General features: G+C 42.1%; 1 protein-coding gene across 1 annotated transcript in view; it reads right to left on the reverse strand.

The window, feature by feature from the left end:
* LOC122815838 (deleted in malignant brain tumors 1 protein-like) overlaps positions 1-21,779 on the reverse strand; it is a 580,111-nt gene that overhangs the window by 495,677 nt on the left and 62,655 nt on the right. Inside the window, exon 5 of the mRNA XM_044088652.1 lies at positions 7,776-7,940. Coding sequence (XP_043944587.1) covers positions 7,776-7,940 — 165 coding nt within the window. The remainder of the gene's footprint in view (positions 1-7,775; positions 7,941-21,779) is intronic.

Consider the following 21,779-nt stretch of genomic DNA (forward strand, 5'->3'; position numbering starts at 1 on the left):
TAATCGTTAGCATTCTAACTGAAGCTATATAGATGATAAAGAAGGGCCTTTAACAGTAGCACAATTGCACTAATCGTTAGCATTCTAACTGAAGCTATATAGATGATAAAAGAAGGGCCTTTAACAGTAGCACAATTGCACTAAGCGTTAGCATTCTAACTGAAGCTATATAGATGATAAAGAAGGGCCTTTAACAGTAGCACAATTGCACTAATCGTTAACATTCTAACTGAAGCTATATAGATGATAAAAGAAGGGCCTTTAACAGTAGCACAATTGCAGGTGCAAAGAAGAATTCAGAATCAACTACAATCAGAGATATAGTGGTTTCCAGATAGCTAAAGTATGGTTGGGAGAAAAGACATGATTTGAGAGAAAAGACATTTGCTTTTATACACGATTCCTCGAACAAGATGATTAAATAAACTGAAAACTTACCCGACAAGTTATCCAGTGAAGTAATGGGAGAATCTACATTAACCAGTCTCTTGGGCATGCAGACATGTTTTTACATATATATTAAAGGTGAGGTTTGTAATATGTAATAATATATCCATTTTTTTATAAGTAAGTTAATGAAACTTCAGTCCATTAACATAACTGAAAACTATCATAAATGCCAAATTGTGTGACTCTCAAATTTTCATAATGTTTCCTTTTTTTTTTTGCTAGCACTAGGGAATTTTTGCATGTACACATGTAGAGACAATACTAGAAGTGAATTCCTATGGAAAGCAGTAGTCAGGGATTTCATCACGGGGAATTTAACTTAATGAGTGTTAACAGTACAGAAGTATACATTTTCAGTTTTAACAAAAGATTCTGGATCACTTTAGCAAAAATTATTTGAAATAGCATACAGTATGAGAGTATTTCACATAAAGCATTTGTTATTCTTGCTATTTTTGAAGAAAAAAATACATATCAGTAGTGACATTCAGCAGGTTAGAGAGAGTTAATTTTTCGCTATTACTCATTTTATTAAAAAATTAAAGTTGATTTTCATTGAGACTATTCTTTCAAAATTTATCTTAAATGATTTACCCATCCTGCAGAATAGTTTGTCTCAAAAATAATATGTCAAAATCATGCTGCGAAACTGATTGCCAAAAATGCAGTACTGCAACCTTTGTGAAGTGTTCTACCCCAGGGAACTACCACATTAACAATACTCCCCTAAGACTTGACCCATTTGTCCAGAATGTAGGAAGTTATCTGGACAGTGACTTAACTTTTGCCCGACATGTGGCTATTGTTGTGTAAGAAGGTCCTTCTATATTGCACACCTTATAAACAAAGGGATTGTGGATAAATCTTTGGATGTCATTGTGCCCTTTACTCAGCACTTATTACCCCAATCATTGAACATAAGCCCCCTTTGGCATGTATCTGTCCAGACAGATGCAATAATTGCAACACCTACACAGATACCTTACTAAAAGGATACAAGGCCTAAACAACATGTCCTACATGAACCATGTCAGTGCCCTGTTACTACACTCAGTATCTTGCAGACTGCCAAGAGATGATTTGTGTCTGGCATACAAGGCATCCTCCGACCCATTACTGATGAATTTACTGCACATCAAAAGTCAAATGCCAGCACAAATCCACAGTCTAGGGATCTAAATCTTGTCTGCAACATCAACAGAATGGTTTGGAGGAAAAGGTATATTTTATTGAGTTCAAGCTGCTATTGAACAGACTCCCCATTAACATAAACCAAAGTTAATCCCTTTCCATTTTGAAGAGTAACTTAGATCAATGGATGGGAAACATAAAATTTACTCCAGGACTGCATCTTCTGCTACTACTGGACAAATGCAGCTCCTAAACACTTTATCCCATACATGGGTCCCCTTATATTATTTATGATATGATACTGGTTATTTGCATAAGCAGTATATATAATTATCATCCATGGGATGAGTAAGGCTAGTCTCTAGCCGAATGGGATAGGTTATTTTGAGCACAAAAAGTGAAGCTGGCTAGGCTTAGAATGATCCACAAGGACAACTAGCCTCGTACTTAACTATGAAGCAATATGGCGACATGTCAAGAATTCTGATGAACAATGGACACAGATACATGACATGTTTTAAGCAATACCACAAACTGCTAGGTTTGAGTACATACAGGTTTTTTTGATAAAATGTGCAATGTGTTGAAAATGAACTGGAAAAACACAAGAGCACCAAACTTCAAAGACCATAACCATGCGGGAATAGCTGTCAAGCCTAGAATAAACCATAGTTAAACCACCAAATCTTTATTCAAAGAAAATCCAAAGCAATTCAAGACAGTTAAGCACTTTTGTTTCTTATATGAAGAAACTTCACCAGAACTGATCAACAAATGCCCTTCTAGTGCTTAAACAGTTAAAAATTCAAACTCGCATGATGACTGGTCTAATAAATGAATTAAAACCAAATGAAAAGTTAAGTGACACCATAATTCTACCAAAAACTTTAAAATAGCAGCATCAAGTCTTTTAAAATAAGAGATAAGACCTCCAACACATCATAAAACGGGCTTAAAAATAACTGCAAAAAATAAGTGTGCAAATATTTAAAAACCTTAATAAAACAAATATATATAGTCAATGCTAATAGATCCATGTTGCATCATTAACCACATTTCTTGATATTTTACTAAAAGAATCTATTAACAAATTAAAGCTGTTATGTAGGGACCAAAATTAACATAATGACCTTTAAAGGAAATTGTATCCTAGTTACAACTGATATTACGAATTTATATTCTGTCATCCCTCATACTATCTGCCTTGAATGGCTCGAAGAAATATTATTTGAAATTGGGGAATCATCATCTGAAAGGGTGAATTTAGATTGTATACTTATGGGAATACTTTTATCTAACAATTTTATTTTCTTTGAAGGTCAATTTTAGACAGATCATGGATGTAGCCATGGGGGCAGCCTGGGTGCCCAGTTTGCTAATCTTTTTATGTCCCAGTGGGAGTCAACATTTGTAGTTAACAGTGGTTATTAACATTCTTTAGCATTCTACCTGTTATTTATTTATTTAAGATTTGTTTACTGGGAACAAGCCAATTATCAGCTGAGGCCTGGGGAGATTTGCATGTCTTTGTAATGTGGGAGGAAACCAGAGGACCCTAAGAAATCCAACACGAACACAGAGAACACCTGCAGACTCCACAAAGAAGGCACCCAGCTGAGAATCAACCCAGAGAACCTCTTGCTGTGAGGAGACAACGCAACAGCTGCACCACTGTGCTGTCCATTATTTGGATGACATTTTTATTTTATGGACAGACACGAGGGACAGACTGGATAAATTTATACAATATTTAAATGGTACGACCAAATTTTGAAAAATTTCTTTGGCCTATAGTAGTAGCAAAATATATGTTTTAGATACTCATCATCTTCTTTTGGCAGTTCCCATTAGGGGTCGCTACAGAAGATCATCCGTTTCCATTTCTTCCTGTCCTCTGCATCTTGCTCTGTCACACCAACCACCTGCATGTCCTCTCTCACCACATCCATAAACCTTATCTTAGGCCTTCCACTTTTCCTGTTACCGGGTAACTTCATCCTTAGCATCTTTTTCCCAATATACTCAGCATCCCTCCTCAGCACATGTCCAAACCAACATGGTCTTGCCTCTCTGGCTTTGTCTCCAAACCTTCCAACCTGGGCTGACCCTCTAGTATACTTATTCCTGGTCCTGTCCACCCTCATCACACCCACTGCAAATCTTAACATTTTTAACTCTGCCACATCCAGCTCTAACTCCAGCTTTTTTGTCAATGCCACTGTCTCCAACCCATATAACATAGCTTGTAGACCTTTCCTTTCACTCTTACTGGTACTCGTCTGTCACAAATCACTCCTGACAGTCTTCTCCACCCACTCCATCCTGCCTGTACTCTCTTCTTCACCTCTCTTCCACACTCACCATTACTCTGAACTACTGACCCCAAGTATTTAAACTCATCCAGCTTCACCACCTCTACTCATTGCATCCTCACCATTCCTCTATCCTCCCTCTCATTCACACACATATATTCTGTCTTAGTCCTGCTGTCCTTCATTCCTCTTAGACCTCCAATGTTTCATGTCCAATATTTTTAGGAAGCCAATTTTCTCTAACTCGTATTTTCACTATATGAGTTGGCACCCAAAACATCAGAAAAAAGCCATTGTTAAAGGCCAACAGGTGAGACTGGACAGAATGATTATGGATATTAACACATTTCTTAAGGAATGCAGCATAGTTTTGGATATGTTCGAAAAGAGGGATTTACCCAAAGAATTTTTCACTTAATATAAGAGATTAGTTTGTGTATAACAGAATTCGTGGTTTGTATGTGCCATTACTTTGTCTACCTCCCTTCGTTACTTTGGAGTCAGGTGTACCATCATCACAGAATGGGAAGGCAGCTGGTAATAAGACAGTATCTAGGTTGGGCAAACACAAGCACGTTCTTCCTAGTTTTACCTTAGACAGTTGTGCCATTTCAGAGTCTCTCAAGAAGAATTCTGCATCATTTTCCATTGGTAACCATACAGTCAGATGCTTGGGGAGTGAACCCCATATTGTATATAGGAAGGAAAAGTCCTTCAAACAATTGTTGAAACAAAACAAGTTGATAGTAAGGCAGTGATGGTACAATGTGATAGGTGTAGTGCATGCCCCTATATGATGGTTACAGATTACATCTCTTTTAACGAAATACCTATCAAGTAAAAGGGCAAGTGATTTACGTAGCTTGCCGTTTCACATGACCTGCCTTCTATACGGGAAAAACCTCCAGAAAATTGAAAGACAGGGTATATGAGCATTTATTGAACATTAAGACATGTAAAATTACAAATGCTTCATACAGGCATATAGTCGATTATCCTTTCCATTCTTTTAAATTTAAAGTCATTGAAGAAATTGAACAAATTAAGAAGGACTTGAGAGGTATTACTGTAAAAGAACATTTAGACAAATGTGAACTAAAATGGCAACTGCTGTCAAATGCTATGAAGTGGCCAGGTGTAAATGATTCATATTCTATAAACTGTTTATTAAAACTGCAGCACCATAGCCTTTTAACATTTGTGCTATTTATAGTTACATACACACACACACACACACATATATATATATATATATATATATATATATATATATATACATATACATATACATATATATATATATATATATATATATATATATATATATATATATTTGTTCTATTGAGGTTTTCAAATATCTGCATAATTATTTTTGTGCAGTTAGTTTTAAGCCAGTTGTATGATGTAATGGAGGTCTTATGGATTATTTTAAGACTTTATCCTGCTATTTTAATGATTTGGTAGAATTTGTGGTGTCACTTTAATTTTCAATTGGTTTTAATCATTTTATTAGACAGATCATCATAAGAGACTTAATCTTTGGATATATAAGCACTAGCAGGGCATTTTTTTGATTAGTTCTGATAAAGTTTCTTCATATGAGAAATGAAAGAACTTAACTGTCTTGAATTGCTTTGGATTTTCTTTGAAAAAAGATTTGCTGGTTTAACTAGTTTATTCTTGGCTTGAACTCATCCTTCAGCTGTTCCCACAAAGTTGTGGTCTTTGAAGTCCTGTAATCTGACAAAGACATTTATTCGGTAGTTTCATAGGTTCTTAGCTAGGTACTTGTCTGCCTGCATTTTTGGGCCACTTTAAGCATAGCTAATTTCTCTTAAGATAAAAATCAAACCTTGTACCTTGTAACTTGAGGTTCAACTCTCAACCCCTAAAAAAGAAGACAAGCAGAGGCTATGATGAGATCACAGAAGAACATGAAAAAGAAAAAAAAAGGAAAGAAAGAGAGAAAAAAACCTGACCCTACATTTAGTTGTGACTTCTGGGCTTTTTGAAGGAGATTGCATACTCGCAGAAGATAAATAATCTGAAACAGAAAAAATAAAAAATGAACATGTCCTATCATGTTTAAATTGGAGCAAGACACAGAACTGCATGTACACACATTAATATGCAATTGCACAAAAGGAAATTGTATATGCATAATACACAAGTGTTAAAGTGTGTGATTTACATACTAATGAATCATGGAATAAGGCAACATGCTGAACTCTATGGTATCACAGCAGGCCAATGGTAATACTATGCCCCAGAGATACAACAGTGGGAAGGGTGAAGGTAACCTGCTAAAAAACCTGTTTGGAGTCAAGAAACTGAAACAAAAAGAAAATACACTTGTAAGCACACCTCACAATAAAAGAAGACTGCCAGCAACTGTTCTATAAATGCAGTTGTTAGAATGATACATAGCCTTGTAAAAATCATTGTGATGAAAACAATACATTTGTGTAAGTGTTGTTTACCATATAATTTGTTCCTTCAGGAAATCACTGCTGTAATAGCATGTATATCTATATGGCTTAATCATGCCAGTTATATAACAGATGGCAAGTCTTCCAAAGTTTCTGGCTCCTCTCCAGACATGTGCCCAGGCTGCTGCAGCACGAGCTACAAAGGGAGCAAAAAAGCAACATGGGCACCCCCTTTCCATACAAAAGGGAGAGAACCTACTATTCTGAAAAAAGCATAAAATTACGAACACATAACTTTAAGCAAAACAATCTATCACAGGGGGAAAATATGATATAGAAGGTGGGTGAGACTGACATAGAAGAGATTACTTTTAGTCTCTACTGTTATGATAAGTGCAACTTACTCAACTGCACTATGTTAATCATTCTCAATGCTGCAGTAGCCTTAGCTGTATGGATAGAGTACCACACCTTATCCAAACTGGGATTAGGAATGACTAGTATCCAGGAGTCACTGGAGAAATCCCTAGTAAATCACATTCTTGACCTAGAGAAGAAATCCATTTTGTAATTCTATGTAAAAGTATGACCTGAGGAACAAGTAGTTGCCTCTAGTATGGTTACAGAGTCCACCTCTTTCCAGTAACATCAAGGAAGAAAAGGCTTTAGGAGAATATGCCTTAATCCTGCCTGCAAGTGATTTACCATGTTGGGAATAACAAAAAAGCAATAGCAAGAGACAGTGTTATGGAAACACTCTTTTCTGACTCAGGTTGTCCTTTATTTGCCTCATCATAGGAGATAAACAGCTGTTCAGTTGATCTAGAGGACTTACTTCTGTCGTGATAATATCTCATTTGCCTCTGCATGTCCAGAGTATAAAAATCTTTTCTCCCTGATTTTTAGCTGCAGGATAGAAAACCAGTTGATAAATGTCTTGATTCAAAAAAAAATCAGAAAAATATTTTGTCATGAGTGAGACATTTTTATTAAAGAAACTCGATCTCTAATGAAAACCAAATACGATTTGTCCACCATAACAGTTTGATAATTAGATATTTATGTTGTAGATGTCAGGGAATAAGCAAGAACATTCTACAAGTTATGAACAGTAACTCAACCTGATGAGTGTGCTCAATGGAAGACAAAGTTACGTTTTCCAACAAAAAAAAATTAAGATCCCAAGTAGCAGAGGAGGAATAACAATGCCCAGGGGGGAGAGTAACTTACAGAAATATTTAAGAACTAGTGGCTCCCGATCCCTAGTTATTAGTGTGGCACTAACTAGTAAATATTATCCATTTAGCAACATAAGATTTCTGATAGTAGATAGTAGCAGACTTTCTTGCATAACTTAGAACCTGCTGCACATCCTCAGAAACAAGGTGCCTAGAGGGTATAGAAACTGAATCATCCAGCCAGTCAGCTTCTTTCAGACTTTAATGTGTCAAACTTCCCTTCAGTAGATCCAGACTATCAGGAAGCTTCTGGCGATAGTCCTTGGCCAATTCCATTGTAACCTGTGTCAGCAGGAAGTCATCATAATGACCTTTTCTGAGTCCTGCTGAAACTTTAGAATGATGCTGCGTATTAGTGGAAAGGGTAGAAATATGAATACCTGCGTTAAAAGGATACAAACAGATTTATTTGTGGTATTCCACACAACTGGATTAAGTCTTGGAAGTCCCCCTAATTTAAGTTCCGTTTTTGAGGGTCTGTCCTGGTCCCTCTCATCTTTTCTACTACTACATTATAAGTGAAGTCATCATGCTTGTAGAACAGAGTATGTGTGTGTTGTAACTTTAAGAACCATTTCCAAGTATAGTTACATGCATATAAATAGTGAGCACGTGCAGGTCGCAGTGCCATTTTGAAAGAACAGCCAAAGTGTGAGCATGTATGAGTATGGCAGTCAATCTGTTTATAAATTTATTTAAGTTTAAGTTACTAAGCCTCAATCCAGATGTGTTTGTATATAATAAAGCTGCTTGAACAGAACCCACAACTGTTCGCCTGTTTTGTCCTGACCAGGCAAGTGACATGGTGCCAAAAACCAGGATTTTGAAAACAACTTCTTCAAGCCACAAGGTGCAGAGTTATGATTGAAGGCCTGATGAGCCAGCTGGGTGAATACTGTGCTCAGATGTTAATAAAATGCCAGAAATGAACTACAGGTAACCAAAACTTGCACAAATTATTTATTTTGTAAAGAAAATGAAACAGAGCATTTTTAAGGCCCAAAACACATTATTAATCAAATGAGTAGCACAAAGATATATTATTAATCAACCAAAAGGATGAAAACACATTAATAATTATTGAAAATGATTGAAGCCATGATATCTGATAAGAAAATTATCAGGAAAGCTTATAAGTGGTTCAGAATTGCTTCAGGTTTGTAAAATGAGCACATTTAAAGTAAAACGAGCATGTTTATAGTAAAATGAGCATGTTTAAAGTAAAACAAGCATGTTTATAGTAAAACAAGCATGTTTAAAGTAAAATGAGCATATTTAAAGTAAAATGAGCATGTTTATAGTAAAACAAGCATGTTTAAAGTAAAACGAGCATGTTTATAGTAAAACGAGCATGTTTAAAGTAAAACGAGCATGTTTAAAGTAAAACAAGCATGTTTAAAGTAAAACGAGCATGTTTAAAGTAAAATGAGTATGTTGAGAGTAAAACAAGCACAAGAACAGTCTAACGGGCATGAAATGAGATTAACTGGGCATAATGAATACAATAAAAATGCAAAATAAGCATAAATAAGCATAGAAAAACAAGGGGCAGGATTCACGAAGGCTTGCACGGAGTGTAAGAGATGTGCAACACTCCATGCAAGACTCGCGATCCAGGAACAGCCCTAATCTCTGTGTAAGAGACCAGCTAAAACGTCTCTTACACGGACTGGGCATAGACATGCTAAATACCTCACTTGCAGCCGAAAGGTATGCAAATGAGGTATATTAGCGATCCACGAAGAAGAAACCAGTCCGTGTAAGAGACGTTTTAGCTGCAGAAATGTACTCAGTTGACAACTGAGTATGTTTCTGCAAATTCCACAACGGAGCCATGTCAGCTCCAAAAAAAGGGTGCATATGACTCAGGCAGCATGCCAATGGCCAAATATGTGGCCATTGGCAAGATAACCCGATGCAAAAATATTAAAAATATAATATAATGTTTAAACCCAGTGCAGCCCCGTGCAAACAGGCTGCGCTGTATAAAACCATAAAAAGAAGGTTATAAACCCACAAATGTGGGTTTCATGCAATATATGGAATGACAATGCAGGGACCAGCAGACCAAAAACAACATGGCCACCGTGTAGTGGTTGCTAAGGGGGGAAGCTGAGTCTAAGACATGTAACTAAGCATTAGTAGGCAATCTCATGTAAATGAGGGTTAGGATACTGAATCTCACAGTCACATAGCAAATGAGCACAGTCTGAGTAGTGTAAGAGATACATAAGGGGGAGGAATACAGTAGGAGATAGGTGACATCACAGGGGGGAATGGTAGAAAGAAATGCAGTTCATTGGAGGTCAGTGTAACATGACAGATGACAGACACTGATCATGGAAAGAGGTGTGCCACTAGATAAGTCATGGAAAGTCAAGAAATGGAAGGTGTACACTGTTACTTACACCAATGTTTCTTGCTGGGCGTGCATGCGCACGTGTGCACGCTATGAAGCGTGAGTAGGGCAGTGTGTGCGCGTGTAAGGCAGACTGAACATGTGGGAGCATGTTGGGAGATGTTTAACACTGTTTGCGCTGGTGTACGCGTGTGTAGGGCAGGCTGAGTATGTTGGAGACTGTTGGCAGACGTGTAACAGTGTTTGTGTGGGTGTGCGTGCGTTTTAACCCAAATAAGTAGATTCTGAACTGTGTAAGCACGTGTGCGCGCATGTAAGCCACTGTGAGCGTGTTTTTGATGGTATGCACGTTGCTCCCCCCTGAGGAAACAGAGAGGAAAAAGGAAGCAACAGAATTAATAGGAAGCTAGCAGGGATAACTGCTGAAGCTAGCAGGTGAAAACAATTAGAAGCAGGCAATTACACAGGCAGAATAGTAGCCCAGCCCAGCACTTAAAACTCTGCAAACAGTAGTGCAGGATGTTTCTCTTAAGAGACACTGCAAGACAGGAGTAAGCTAATAGAAGTGAAAACTGAAAAAGCTTCACTCAGAGCAGAAATGTTAGGGGCTGCCATAGCTGTCATAATGAGACATAGGTGACTTGCTGAGGGTGGTGACAATGCAGATGGTGCCAGACAACCAACAGTGAGGAGACAGAGAAGAGTGTACAGGCCCAGGGTCATCTACCACGAGTTGCATGAGCTGGAGATAGTAGAGCACTATAGAGTGGACAGAGAGCTCCTGCAGCAAATTGTTGGGCTGTGCAGGCCACGCCTCACACACAGAACCAACAGAGGGGAACCCATCCCTGTGGAAACCAAGGTATGTGTTGGCCTAAGAATACTAGCAACAGGTTCCTTCCAGAGACCAACTGGCGATATGGTGGGGATATCACAGGCATCAGCCTCCAGGGTACTGCACCAGTTCCTGGATGCCATGTCAGCACATGTCGGTGATCATGTATATTTCCCCAATGCCCGTGAGGTATTGGCCAGCAATATGCGTCTCTTTCAGCAAATAGCAGAATACCCTGAGGTAGTGGGTGCAATAGACTGCAAGCACATACGCATCAAAGCACCAGCTGGTGAGCAGGGTAGGGCCTACATTAACTGCAAGGGCTTCGCCTCCATCAACTGCCAGGTCGTGTGTGATGCCCAGGGCATAATAATGAATGTGTGTGCTGGCTGCCCTGGGAGTTACCACGATTCCCACATCTGGCATTTGACACAGCTGTACCAGACATTTGCCAATGGGGACATCCCACATGGACACCTAGTGGGGGATGCAGGTTATGCACTGGACCCGTGGCTAATGACACCCATCAGAAATGCACACACACCTGAACAGGAACGCCATAATGAGGCACACGCACAAACATGTAATGTAATAGAGCGTGCGTTTGGGCTGCTTAAGTCACGGTTCCGGTGTCTGGACACATCTGGTGAAGACTTGCAGCACACACCAACTACATGTACCCAAATTGTCATGGTATGTGCTATGCTACATAATATGATCTTGCGAAAACAGCTGCAGCAGGACCAGCATAGGGCTGGGCCAAACAGCCCCCCACCATTGCCAAGGCCATCACAGGCAGAGCGTGACTCGGAGGAGGAACAACCTGAGCCTGCCCCAGTAGGCAGAAGGAGGCATGCCCAGTATGCCCTGGCCTTGGCAAAGAGGCAACACATAGCACATACACTGGCTCAGTAGGAACCCTGGGAATGATACCCCCTCTGACTCACTCAAATAATAACATGGATGCCTAAAATGACATGACCTGCTCACAAACATGTACAGGAAGTGTAATATGTGCATCCGACAGAGGCAGCCCTGCAGCACCACCTGAGGCATGAATGCCATGTGTTAAGTAATGTAACACCATGTACTATATGCACACCTGAACACCATGACTAACATCCACCCTCACCAAGCATGAAGCCACAAAATGACGATGGGATGATCAAGTGCAATAACTGGCTGAATTAATGCAGTTAGTCAAAGGGGAGCCAATGTGTTTCAGGCTGGGAAGACATGCGGAGCATGACATGATGCACCACCTGCTAGGGGTGCTGTGCACCTATCATGCCATGCCCCATGGATACTGGCAAAGGCTGTCAGTACCCACAGCATGCCCTGAATAGGTAAGTCTCAAAACACAAACCCACCTTCATAGGTTCCACAAGGGATAGGAACCTAGATGTAATGCTACCCAATGCCAGATGTCTAAACAGCAAGATGTGTGCAGTGTAAACGCACACAGTATGGAGAATGCAGATACCAGTCCTGTAATAGAGAACTGGGTCAAGGCTCACATCAGCACCCTAACATTACCAGGTCACACCTCATACTGTGCTGTACAGCTGCAAAACATGGAACAAGCTACAAAAGGAGGGTGACTAGCAATAAATGTCAAGGATAACCACACCCCCATGTTGATACCACAACAAGAAGCAGCATGGATTAGCCATGATAAAATACAAATGGCTAAAACTGCCTCCCAGTATATAGCCTGCTGCAGACTACTGTCCTAATACCAGGAACTGCACCTGGCCTATGTTGGAATACATGAATATATCAAGCCCCCCAAACCACATTCTATTGCTTGATTGAAATTACCAAGACATACACCAGGAGCATTATACTAGCACCAACACAGTAGGAGAAAAGTTCCCAGAATCCATAAACCAAAATGCCCAGGAACAATGTGCCACTCCCACAAGAGGGGTAAGCATACTGGATGTGATAATCAGCAACATGTGTACTGGATGGCAAGATGAGAAGTGTACCCCTCACTGGTAAGACCAGACCATAGAGTAATCACACTAGATATACACATCCTGACCCCAGTCCCTGGCCAGAATACCACAGTGAAAAACATGTGTAAAGCATAGGTTGCAGCCCCCCAAACTGATGCTGAATCCACGAAAGACCCTGTGCAAGTGCAGAATATGGGACACACCACAGAACTTTATACAGGCATTCCATGAACACAGCCAGGTATGCTTGGAGTATGCAATCACAAATAACAATAACACACAATGCCATACACGCAGGCATCTGGCATGCTGGACTCCAGCCATTACCAAACCATGCAAGAAAATGAGGAAGCTACCACATGATAGAGCAAACATAAAAAAGGGAAGTAATCACTGACCAGTAGTATGGCAATAACATATGTCCACACATACAATCCACTAAGTCCAGCCACAACAAGTAGAATCTGTGAATCCAGAGGCAATGTGACACCAGTCCCAAGTAGACAGACAACCACAACACCCCCCAATAAATACAAATATATGTGATAGATGCAACCATGTATCCAAACCAGAGGTTGAGCTCCACCAACTCAGTACTGTCAAAACTAGTCAGGAGGAGAAGGTAACCACATACACCACAAACCCAGTCCCACATAGACCTACCACAACTGTAAACCAAACACATAAACACAGACAAATATTCCCAGAGGCCTTAATTACAAACACACCACACCAACAGATGCCTCCAAAGCAGATCACAAGCAACCACAACCTTCAAACATAGCACATGCAATGAATAGTACGTAAAGCTGGTGTGCCAAACAGTCACAGGCCAGAAGGAGAAACAACATGCCTGATACAGTTGTAATAGGTGTCTGTATAGGCAGACACACTGCTGTCCCACTCACCAGACTGAACAAGGGAAAGGGTAGAGTAAGCTGCCTGTAGGCTGCCACAAAATGCCACATAACACAATTGTGCAGGTCACCCCAAAGCAAGCAGAAATATGATGCACTCAATGTCCATGCTGGTGTGAATTACCTGAGATGTACCTCCCTGGTCAACATGAAAAGAGACATGGATGGTCCCTCTGAGTATGTACCCCAGGCCGGTATGACACTGGCTGTGTGCAGCATCCAACCCTCACCAAGAATGATGCCACAGTACAAACACAGAATGCTCATGTTTAACAGCTGGCACAGTTACAGCTGTCAGTCCAAGAGGGTCTAATGTCTGTCTGCTTGAGATGTCAAGCATGACAAGCCATGCTGCTGTTCCAAGGATGGCTTGCACCTGTTACCCGTGTGCGTCTGGATACTGGATAAGGCCTTTGCCGCCTCCATAGAGCCGTATGTAGGCGAGGCCAAAAAGACTACCCACCACCCTAGAAAACATAAGTGGTAGGAAACATAAGGGTAATGCTGACCAATGCCAGATGTGTAAACTGCAATATGCATGCCCCTGAGGCACTTCCCATTATGGAGAACATCGATGTCTGTGCAGTGACAGAAGCCTGCTGTAAGCCTAGTGATAGCACACCAGCACTACTGGGTTATACCACATATCATGTGTTATGGCCCCAACACCTGCACCAAAACATCAAAGGAGGGGGAGTATCCATATGCAGCACAGACACCCATATGGCCAGGTAACTGACAATGCACAAAGCAGTGGAGACCACCCATGTGCACCTAACTGTAGTCAAAACTGCTGTACAGTCTGTAGCATGCGACAGACCACACTCTCACACACAAGAACTCCACCCTAACATCCTGAAGACACTGGACAGTATGAATGTCCCATCAAATACCAGACAAGGTACACACAAATTACCACATAGGTGGCAAACCATTATGTATGCATGGAGTAATCAGGGACCTAAGGACACAGGTCGACAGTAATCTGTCATGTGACACTCACAATGCCAATGTGGCTAGGAAGATTGTCGATATTGGACACCGTATCATGAAAGGATTCACATCTACATCAACAGAGGTCACTGTGCCACTGTACTGTTCCCTTATCAGACCCATAATCTAGTACAATGACTCATATAGGATGTACCGTACGTGGCACCTGCTGCGGTTCGGAAGACCTCATAGTTACCCCACCAACAGGATAAAGGGTGTGAAATATATGTCATATGCTGCCTGGCTGTAGACACCCCAGCTGAATGCAGTCACAGACTGCCTACACAGAGGCATTGTATGTTTGTTGTACAAGGCCATGTCCAACACAGGAGTAATGGACATGCTCCACCACAGGAAATCAAAGCCATTGGAGCTGTGAGAGTGACAGATGTCAGCCTCAACACATAATGAAATAAGATTTGCTGGAGGGACAGATACCTAACCCAGAGGCTCCCTACACCCAGAAACAGGATCCTAATCCATGTTAGGCAGAGCCCCTCACTAACACCCCTCAACAGGAATATTGCCAAGTGGATGGATGATCGTACATGTATACTGGGGGTCCTCACTGTGTCATGACCAGACAGAGGCACAGTGAAGAAATTCATAAATGGCCATAATAGAACATAGCAAGGGGTGGCGAAAGACACACAAACACTCTGGCTAGGCTTACTAATGGCCTAGGGTGTATAGCCTAGAATGAACCCATGAACCTATGAAGATACAAAACGTACAGGACACTAAGGATAATCACAAGGCTTACCCAACTGATGGTAGGAACCATGTTGGGCATCCACAGATATGCTCCGAATCACACAGATATTACAAACAACATACCAAACACACACACATATTGCTAACATACAACCTGTCAGGTGCAGTGCAAACACCCCCCAGAGTGCAAAATACCTATCCCAGCAGACTGATGGTCCCCTGACATTGCATATGCTGAGGTAACAGCCATCATCTGCAAAGCAGAACACACAGCAGCAAAGGTATGTGATGGTGTCCTGTGCTGAGGCCAACATGGACTCCAGGAATAATGGAATGCCAAATCACACTACTGCCCAATGTCAGCCTTACCACAGGATATGTACCCAAAGAGCAGTGTACAACAACAGTGGTCCATCACAACAAAGGTGTTGCCTGAATGGATACTCCAAACTACCACCCCAGGATCCTGACAAGCTTGTTCTGCACAGCTATGGAAAGGATCAGTATGTACCGCAGACAGAAGGCTATTGTGGACCTACTGATACTGGACCCTACACAGTGTGGCTGTTGTAACTGCAGATCCTGCCCTAAACATGTTTGACCCATTTGAAGCAGTCATTAAGGTCATTGATGAGGGCAATGTGGTCCAACAGCGTAGCTGGACCGTGCACATGCTTCTAGACAATACCGTATGAGTTCAGTATGGATATGTTCACCAGCTTAAATATATACCCCTATGTCAGTAGAGGGGTTGCAAACCAGACCAAGGACAGAACTGACATGGTCAGACATGCCGCATCAATGTCAGACTACAAAGCAGATATGAGTGGCATCCCACAAGGCCTGGTCTTGCCCACCCTTAGGTATAGGCCAACATGGAAGGACTGTGACTGAACATGTATGCAGAGGAGTACAAACAGCCCACCATATCCAACCCCCAGCTGACACAAGCAACCCACAAAAGGGCCACCTACAAAAAGACAACTGGAGCCATAGCCATGTCAGCAAGCTAATTGCAGAACTGTGTATAGACAACCACAGTGGATATACAGTAAGTGCCCACAAATTACCACACAGGTGTTAACCCATGACGTACCTAACATGTAATGTGAGACCTGGGTACAAAAGGTGATAGATATCCTGCACTGGACAAACATGTGGCTGTAGTGTTCGCAGAAATATATACTATATACCGACCCAAACATTAAGGTTGGCAGATGTAGATAAGGGGAACTCACTGTGGCTCTGCAGTCATCTTCCATCTGTGTCACAAGTGACTACAATAGCCCCTGTGGGATATACCGCAGCAGACACCTCCATCAACTGTAAAGTCCACAACAGTACCCCACCAGGAGTAGCAAAGAGCATGAACAGATGCCATGTGTTGCCTAAGTAAACAAACTGCAGCCCCACACACCGCCATACTGCCCAGCTACAGGCAAGCTGTGCCTAATGTATGAAGCCATGTCCAACCTGGAATGAATGAACATGTTGCACCTTGTACAATCTGAATGGCAGTGAGCTATGCACATGAGAGACCTGAACCCCAGCACTGACATACATAGGACAAGCTGTACAGAATGATCCATAACACAGAAGGCACCCCCACTCTTCAGTAAACTCCTGGTACAGGTCAGCCAGAGAGTCACATATCGACACCCCTCAAGAGGAATCCTGATGAGTGGATGGGAGATGGTAGGCTAACCCTGGGTATCACTGTTATGTCAGAGGTAGACGGAGGCACAGTATACTAACCATGACATATGTCATGGCAAACTCCAGTTACAATGTGTGTCAAAGGACAAACACACCCTGTGACTAGCATCAGAAATGGCCTAGGGAACATTGCTAGTGTTTGCCAATGTCCACCCATGTTATGGAATACACTAGCAATGTTGGACGAGCCTGGTGTAGGTAGTCTATATCTGAACATAATGCAACATGGTCATATGTGCATAACTGGCCCCTACACAGTCTGTTGTGCTCACTATGAAGATGTCAAGCAGTGATAGGACTAAAGCCCAGGATACTGTCCACCACAGTGAAAGTACTGAACCAGTACACTATACGGTACTACAGTGTTAGGTCATTATGAAAGTATGTTGAGAACTGTCTGCAAAGTATTCCATGCAATCCTTGCAGGCACAGTATAATCCTTGTTGTGGCAGACACGAAGCAGTTGGCCAGTTAGTACACAACATGACACCCAACACACAACCATAAACATGAGATATTGTTGAAGTTCACACACACACAAATATGTGGTGGACTTCAGAGTGCAACATATGGAAAGCTCACACTGGGCATGCTCACACACGTTGATAAATGAGGCATATGTCAGACAACATGCCATGGAAAGGCTGAACTGGGCATGCTCACACACTTGGGCCATATCTCCGTTTAGCAGTTGGCCACACATATCTGGTATTTGTACGTGTCAGTCCAGGAACCAACACAACACAGCAATCTGCCCAGTGCACACAGTAAATGACTACAGAGACATAAGTGATATAGTGGATCGCCGTCATATGCAAACATCTTCCACAGATACACAAGTTGGTCATAGGAACAGGCAATAAAGACCTGCAAGCAAACTATGGCAATAAAGACCTGAAAACAGTAGAACAGCACAACAAATATTGTGCATCCGACAATTGACCATATGGGTGTAGAGGTCAATACTAGGCTTGTTGCCCTAGGGAATGACAGCTCAGCCAGAGTGTGCTTGGCATCTGCATCCCCAGGACAGTAGGCTACTGTGCCACTGTAAAGTAGGTCACAGAAAGCAACATGTGAGACTAGTGAGCTGTGCCTCTGTCAAGCAGGGGCACCGTGGAGGTCCCAGGGATTGAATGTGCTAAGCCACAGCCATGTTATCGGTGTGTGCTGGGAGAGGGTTGCTGAGGATTTCTGACAGTAGGTGTCCATCAATAACAGATTGAGGGGAGCCCTATCTGCATTCTCTGGATGATTCCACTGTCAACACTGTGTTGTAATGATTATATGTGAATGAAGTGCCATGCCGGAACTGTTCACAGATGTCCTCCCTCTGTGGGCTACAGCTCTGCAATGTATTAGCTCACTCTGTCTGTTGTATGGTGCATATATGGCTGGTGTACAGCTGACAGGTGTCTTGTTGTGGAGCAGTCATGGGTATATGTGGGATAGCATGATCAATGCAAACCGTACACATGCTCATAGATTATGCTGAGTGGCCAGTATAGTCCCCCAGCATGGGTCCTCTGAAGTCGTCCACCCCAGTCTTCACAAGCATAGAGTCTGCTTGTGCTAAATACAGTTTGTGTGCAGTGACAACCTTGCCTGGGGGTGGAGATGGGATATGGATGTCCAGGGAAAGGTGGGTATGGTCAGATATCAACAATGGTGGTCTACCTCTGGTGTGGATCAGTGAGTACCCATGTTGCAGATGGACAGGTGCAATATGTATTACCCCATGTGGCTGTGGTGTGTGGTTCTGCCATAGCACATGGACCCACAAATTGTAGTGGCTGTAGGGTAAAGTGGTAGAGGCCTGAGTAGTTCTCAAACACAATATGCCTGTACCTGATGTTAACAACTGGAATGGTGTATGTGAACACCTGCATATCCTGGCACTGTTCCCAGGGAAGCTAAGTGCGTGTCCTGGATGCAGGTGTGGTGTTCTGGACTGGTTGTGTTGTGTGTTACAGGTCCTGTGGTCACAAAGCATGGTATAGAACATAACCTGCCAGTGCGATGTGCATATCTGACCCTGACGTAGGTGGCTGCAAATGCATATATATGCTATCCCCCACCTGACAGGTAGTACTACATGTACATACCTCTGTAGAAATAAAGATGTCAGCACCCTATAAATACTGCAGGTGAAGAACAGATGCCCTGTAATTCAGATAGTGCGCTCTGCTAATGCATCCCCCTCAAGTGTCATAATATAGTTAGGTAGGGGTTTGAATCCTGCTAATGCTCAGTGTGTGTGAAGGGGGTTAGTGTGTGTTCAAGACTGTATGAAAGAAGTATCCCATTTGCCAACTAGGAGAACACACTACAGGATGCACATTCCCCTTTCTAAACACTGATGATGTCAGCACCCTATAAGTGTAGTAGGAGAAGGGAATCCTGCGAATAGTGCGCTCTGCTAATGTGTCCGTCTCAAGTGTGATAACATAGTTAGGTAGGGTTTTGAATCCTGTACATACTCAGTGTATGTGTGTGGAGGGGGTTAATGTGTGTTCAAGACTGTATGAAAGAAGTATCCCTTTTGCCAACTAGGAGAACACACTACAGGATGCACATTCCCTTTTCTAAACACTGATGATGTCAGCAGCCTATAAGTACAGCAGGAGAAGGGAAGCCTCCCAGTAATGCAAATAGCGTGCTCCGCTCATGCGTCCGACTTGAGTGTCATAACATAGTTAGGTAGTGGTTTGAATCCTGCAAGTGTGTGTGTTTGGATGAGGGGGGTTAGTGTGTGTGCAATTCTGTGTGAGGGAACTGTCCCTTTTGGCAACTGGGAGAACACACTACAGGATACACATTCCCCTTTCTAAACACAGATGATGTCAGCACCCTATAAGTACAACAGGAGAAAAGAACCCTCCCAGTAATGTGAATAGTGCACTCCACTAATGTGTCCCACTCAAGTGTCATAACATAGTCAGATAGTGGTTTGAATCCTGCAAGTGTGTGTGTTTGGATGAGGGGGGTTAGTGTGTGTGCAATTTTGTGTGAGGGAAATGTCCCTTTTGGCATCTGGGAGAACACACTACAGGATGCACATTCCCCTTTCTAAACACAGATGATGTCAGCACCCTATAAGTATAGCAGGAGAAGAGAAGCCTCCCAGTAACGTGAATAGTGCACTTCGCTAATGCATCTGACTCGAGTGTCATAACATAGTTAGATAGGGGTTTGAATCCTGCAAATGGCAAGTGTGGTGTTTGGATAAGGGGGGTTAGTGTGTGTGCAATTTTGTGTGAGGGAAATGTCCCTTTTGGCAACTGGGAGAACACACTACAGGATGCACATTCCCCTTTCTAAACACAGATGATGTCAGCACCCTATAAGTACAGCAGGAGAAGAGAAACTTACCAAAAATGCAAATAGCGCACTCTGCTAATGCGTCTGTCTCGAATGTCAGAACATAATCAAATAAGAGTTTGAATTCTGCAAATGCTCAGTGTGTGTGGAAGGGGCTAGTGTGTGTGCAAGTCTGTATGAAAGAAATATCCCTTTTGGCAACTAGGAGAACACGCGACAGGATGCACATTCCCCTTTCTAAACACTGATGATGTCAGCACCCTATAAGTACAGCAGGAGAAGGGAAGTTTCCCAGTAATTCGAATAGCGCACTCTGCTAATGCATTTCTCCCGCGTGTCATAATATAGTTAGGTAGGAGTTTGAAACCTGTAAATGGCAGGTGTGTGTGTTTGGATATGGAGAATCTGTGTGTGTGCAATTCTGTATGAAAAACATGTGCTTTTTTGAAATCAGGGGATCACACTACATGATGCACATTACCCTTTCCAAACAGTGATGATGACAGCACCCTATACATACAGCTGGAGAAGAGACATCTGCCAGTGCTCAGAATAGCGCAACCTACTACAGCATCCCTCTCAAGTGCCATAACATATTTAGGTAGGGGTTTGAAACCTGCAAGTGTGTATGTGCTTGGATGTGGGGAGTTTGTGTGTGTGCATTTCCGTATGAAAAACATGTTAGTTTTGGCAATCAGGAGATCACACTACCTGATGCACATTACCCTTTCAAAATACTGATGATGTCAGCACCCTATAAGTACAGCCAGAGAAAAGGAGCTATCTAGTAATCCGAATTGTGCACTTTGCTAATGCGTCTCTCTCTCTCTCACGTCTAGTGACCTAGTTAGGTAGGGGATATGAATCCTGCAAATGGCAAGTGTGCATGTGTGTGTGTGTGTGTGTGTGGGGGGGGGTTGTAGGGTGTGTGTAAATGCAAGTGTGAGAGAACAGATCCTTATGGCAAATACTACAATACACCAGATGCTGCATATTCCCCCAGTAAACACAGGGGATGTCACCACACTATCAGCACAGCCAAACAGGACTAGTTGGCTAGTAATGCCAATAGTGCACTCTGCTACTGTGTCTATTACCATTGTCAGAGTACAGATAGGTATGTTTTGGTAACCCACAACTGCCACGTGTGGTTGTGTCACACATTATGACCTTGTGTGGGTCTTTGTACATAACAATGCATGCCATTGCCTAAACCAGCAATGGCATTGCACACATGATGTATGTGTGTGACACATACACATAAATACCTGTGACCTGCAGTAGTTACCATGTCTGACACATGCCTTGAGTGGATAAATGGTATTTGCAATGTATACCAATATAACTGTGTCTTACTGTGCAGGGGCCGCACGCAGTATGTGTCTATACAGTGTGGGTGTATA

The sequence above is a fragment of the Protopterus annectens genome, chromosome 1.part1 (genome assembly GCF_019279795.1).
Source record: "Protopterus annectens isolate FY-2018-M chromosome 1.part1, PAN1.0, whole genome shotgun sequence".
NCBI classification, from domain to species: Eukaryota; Metazoa; Chordata; order Ceratodontiformes; family Protopteridae; genus Protopterus; species Protopterus annectens.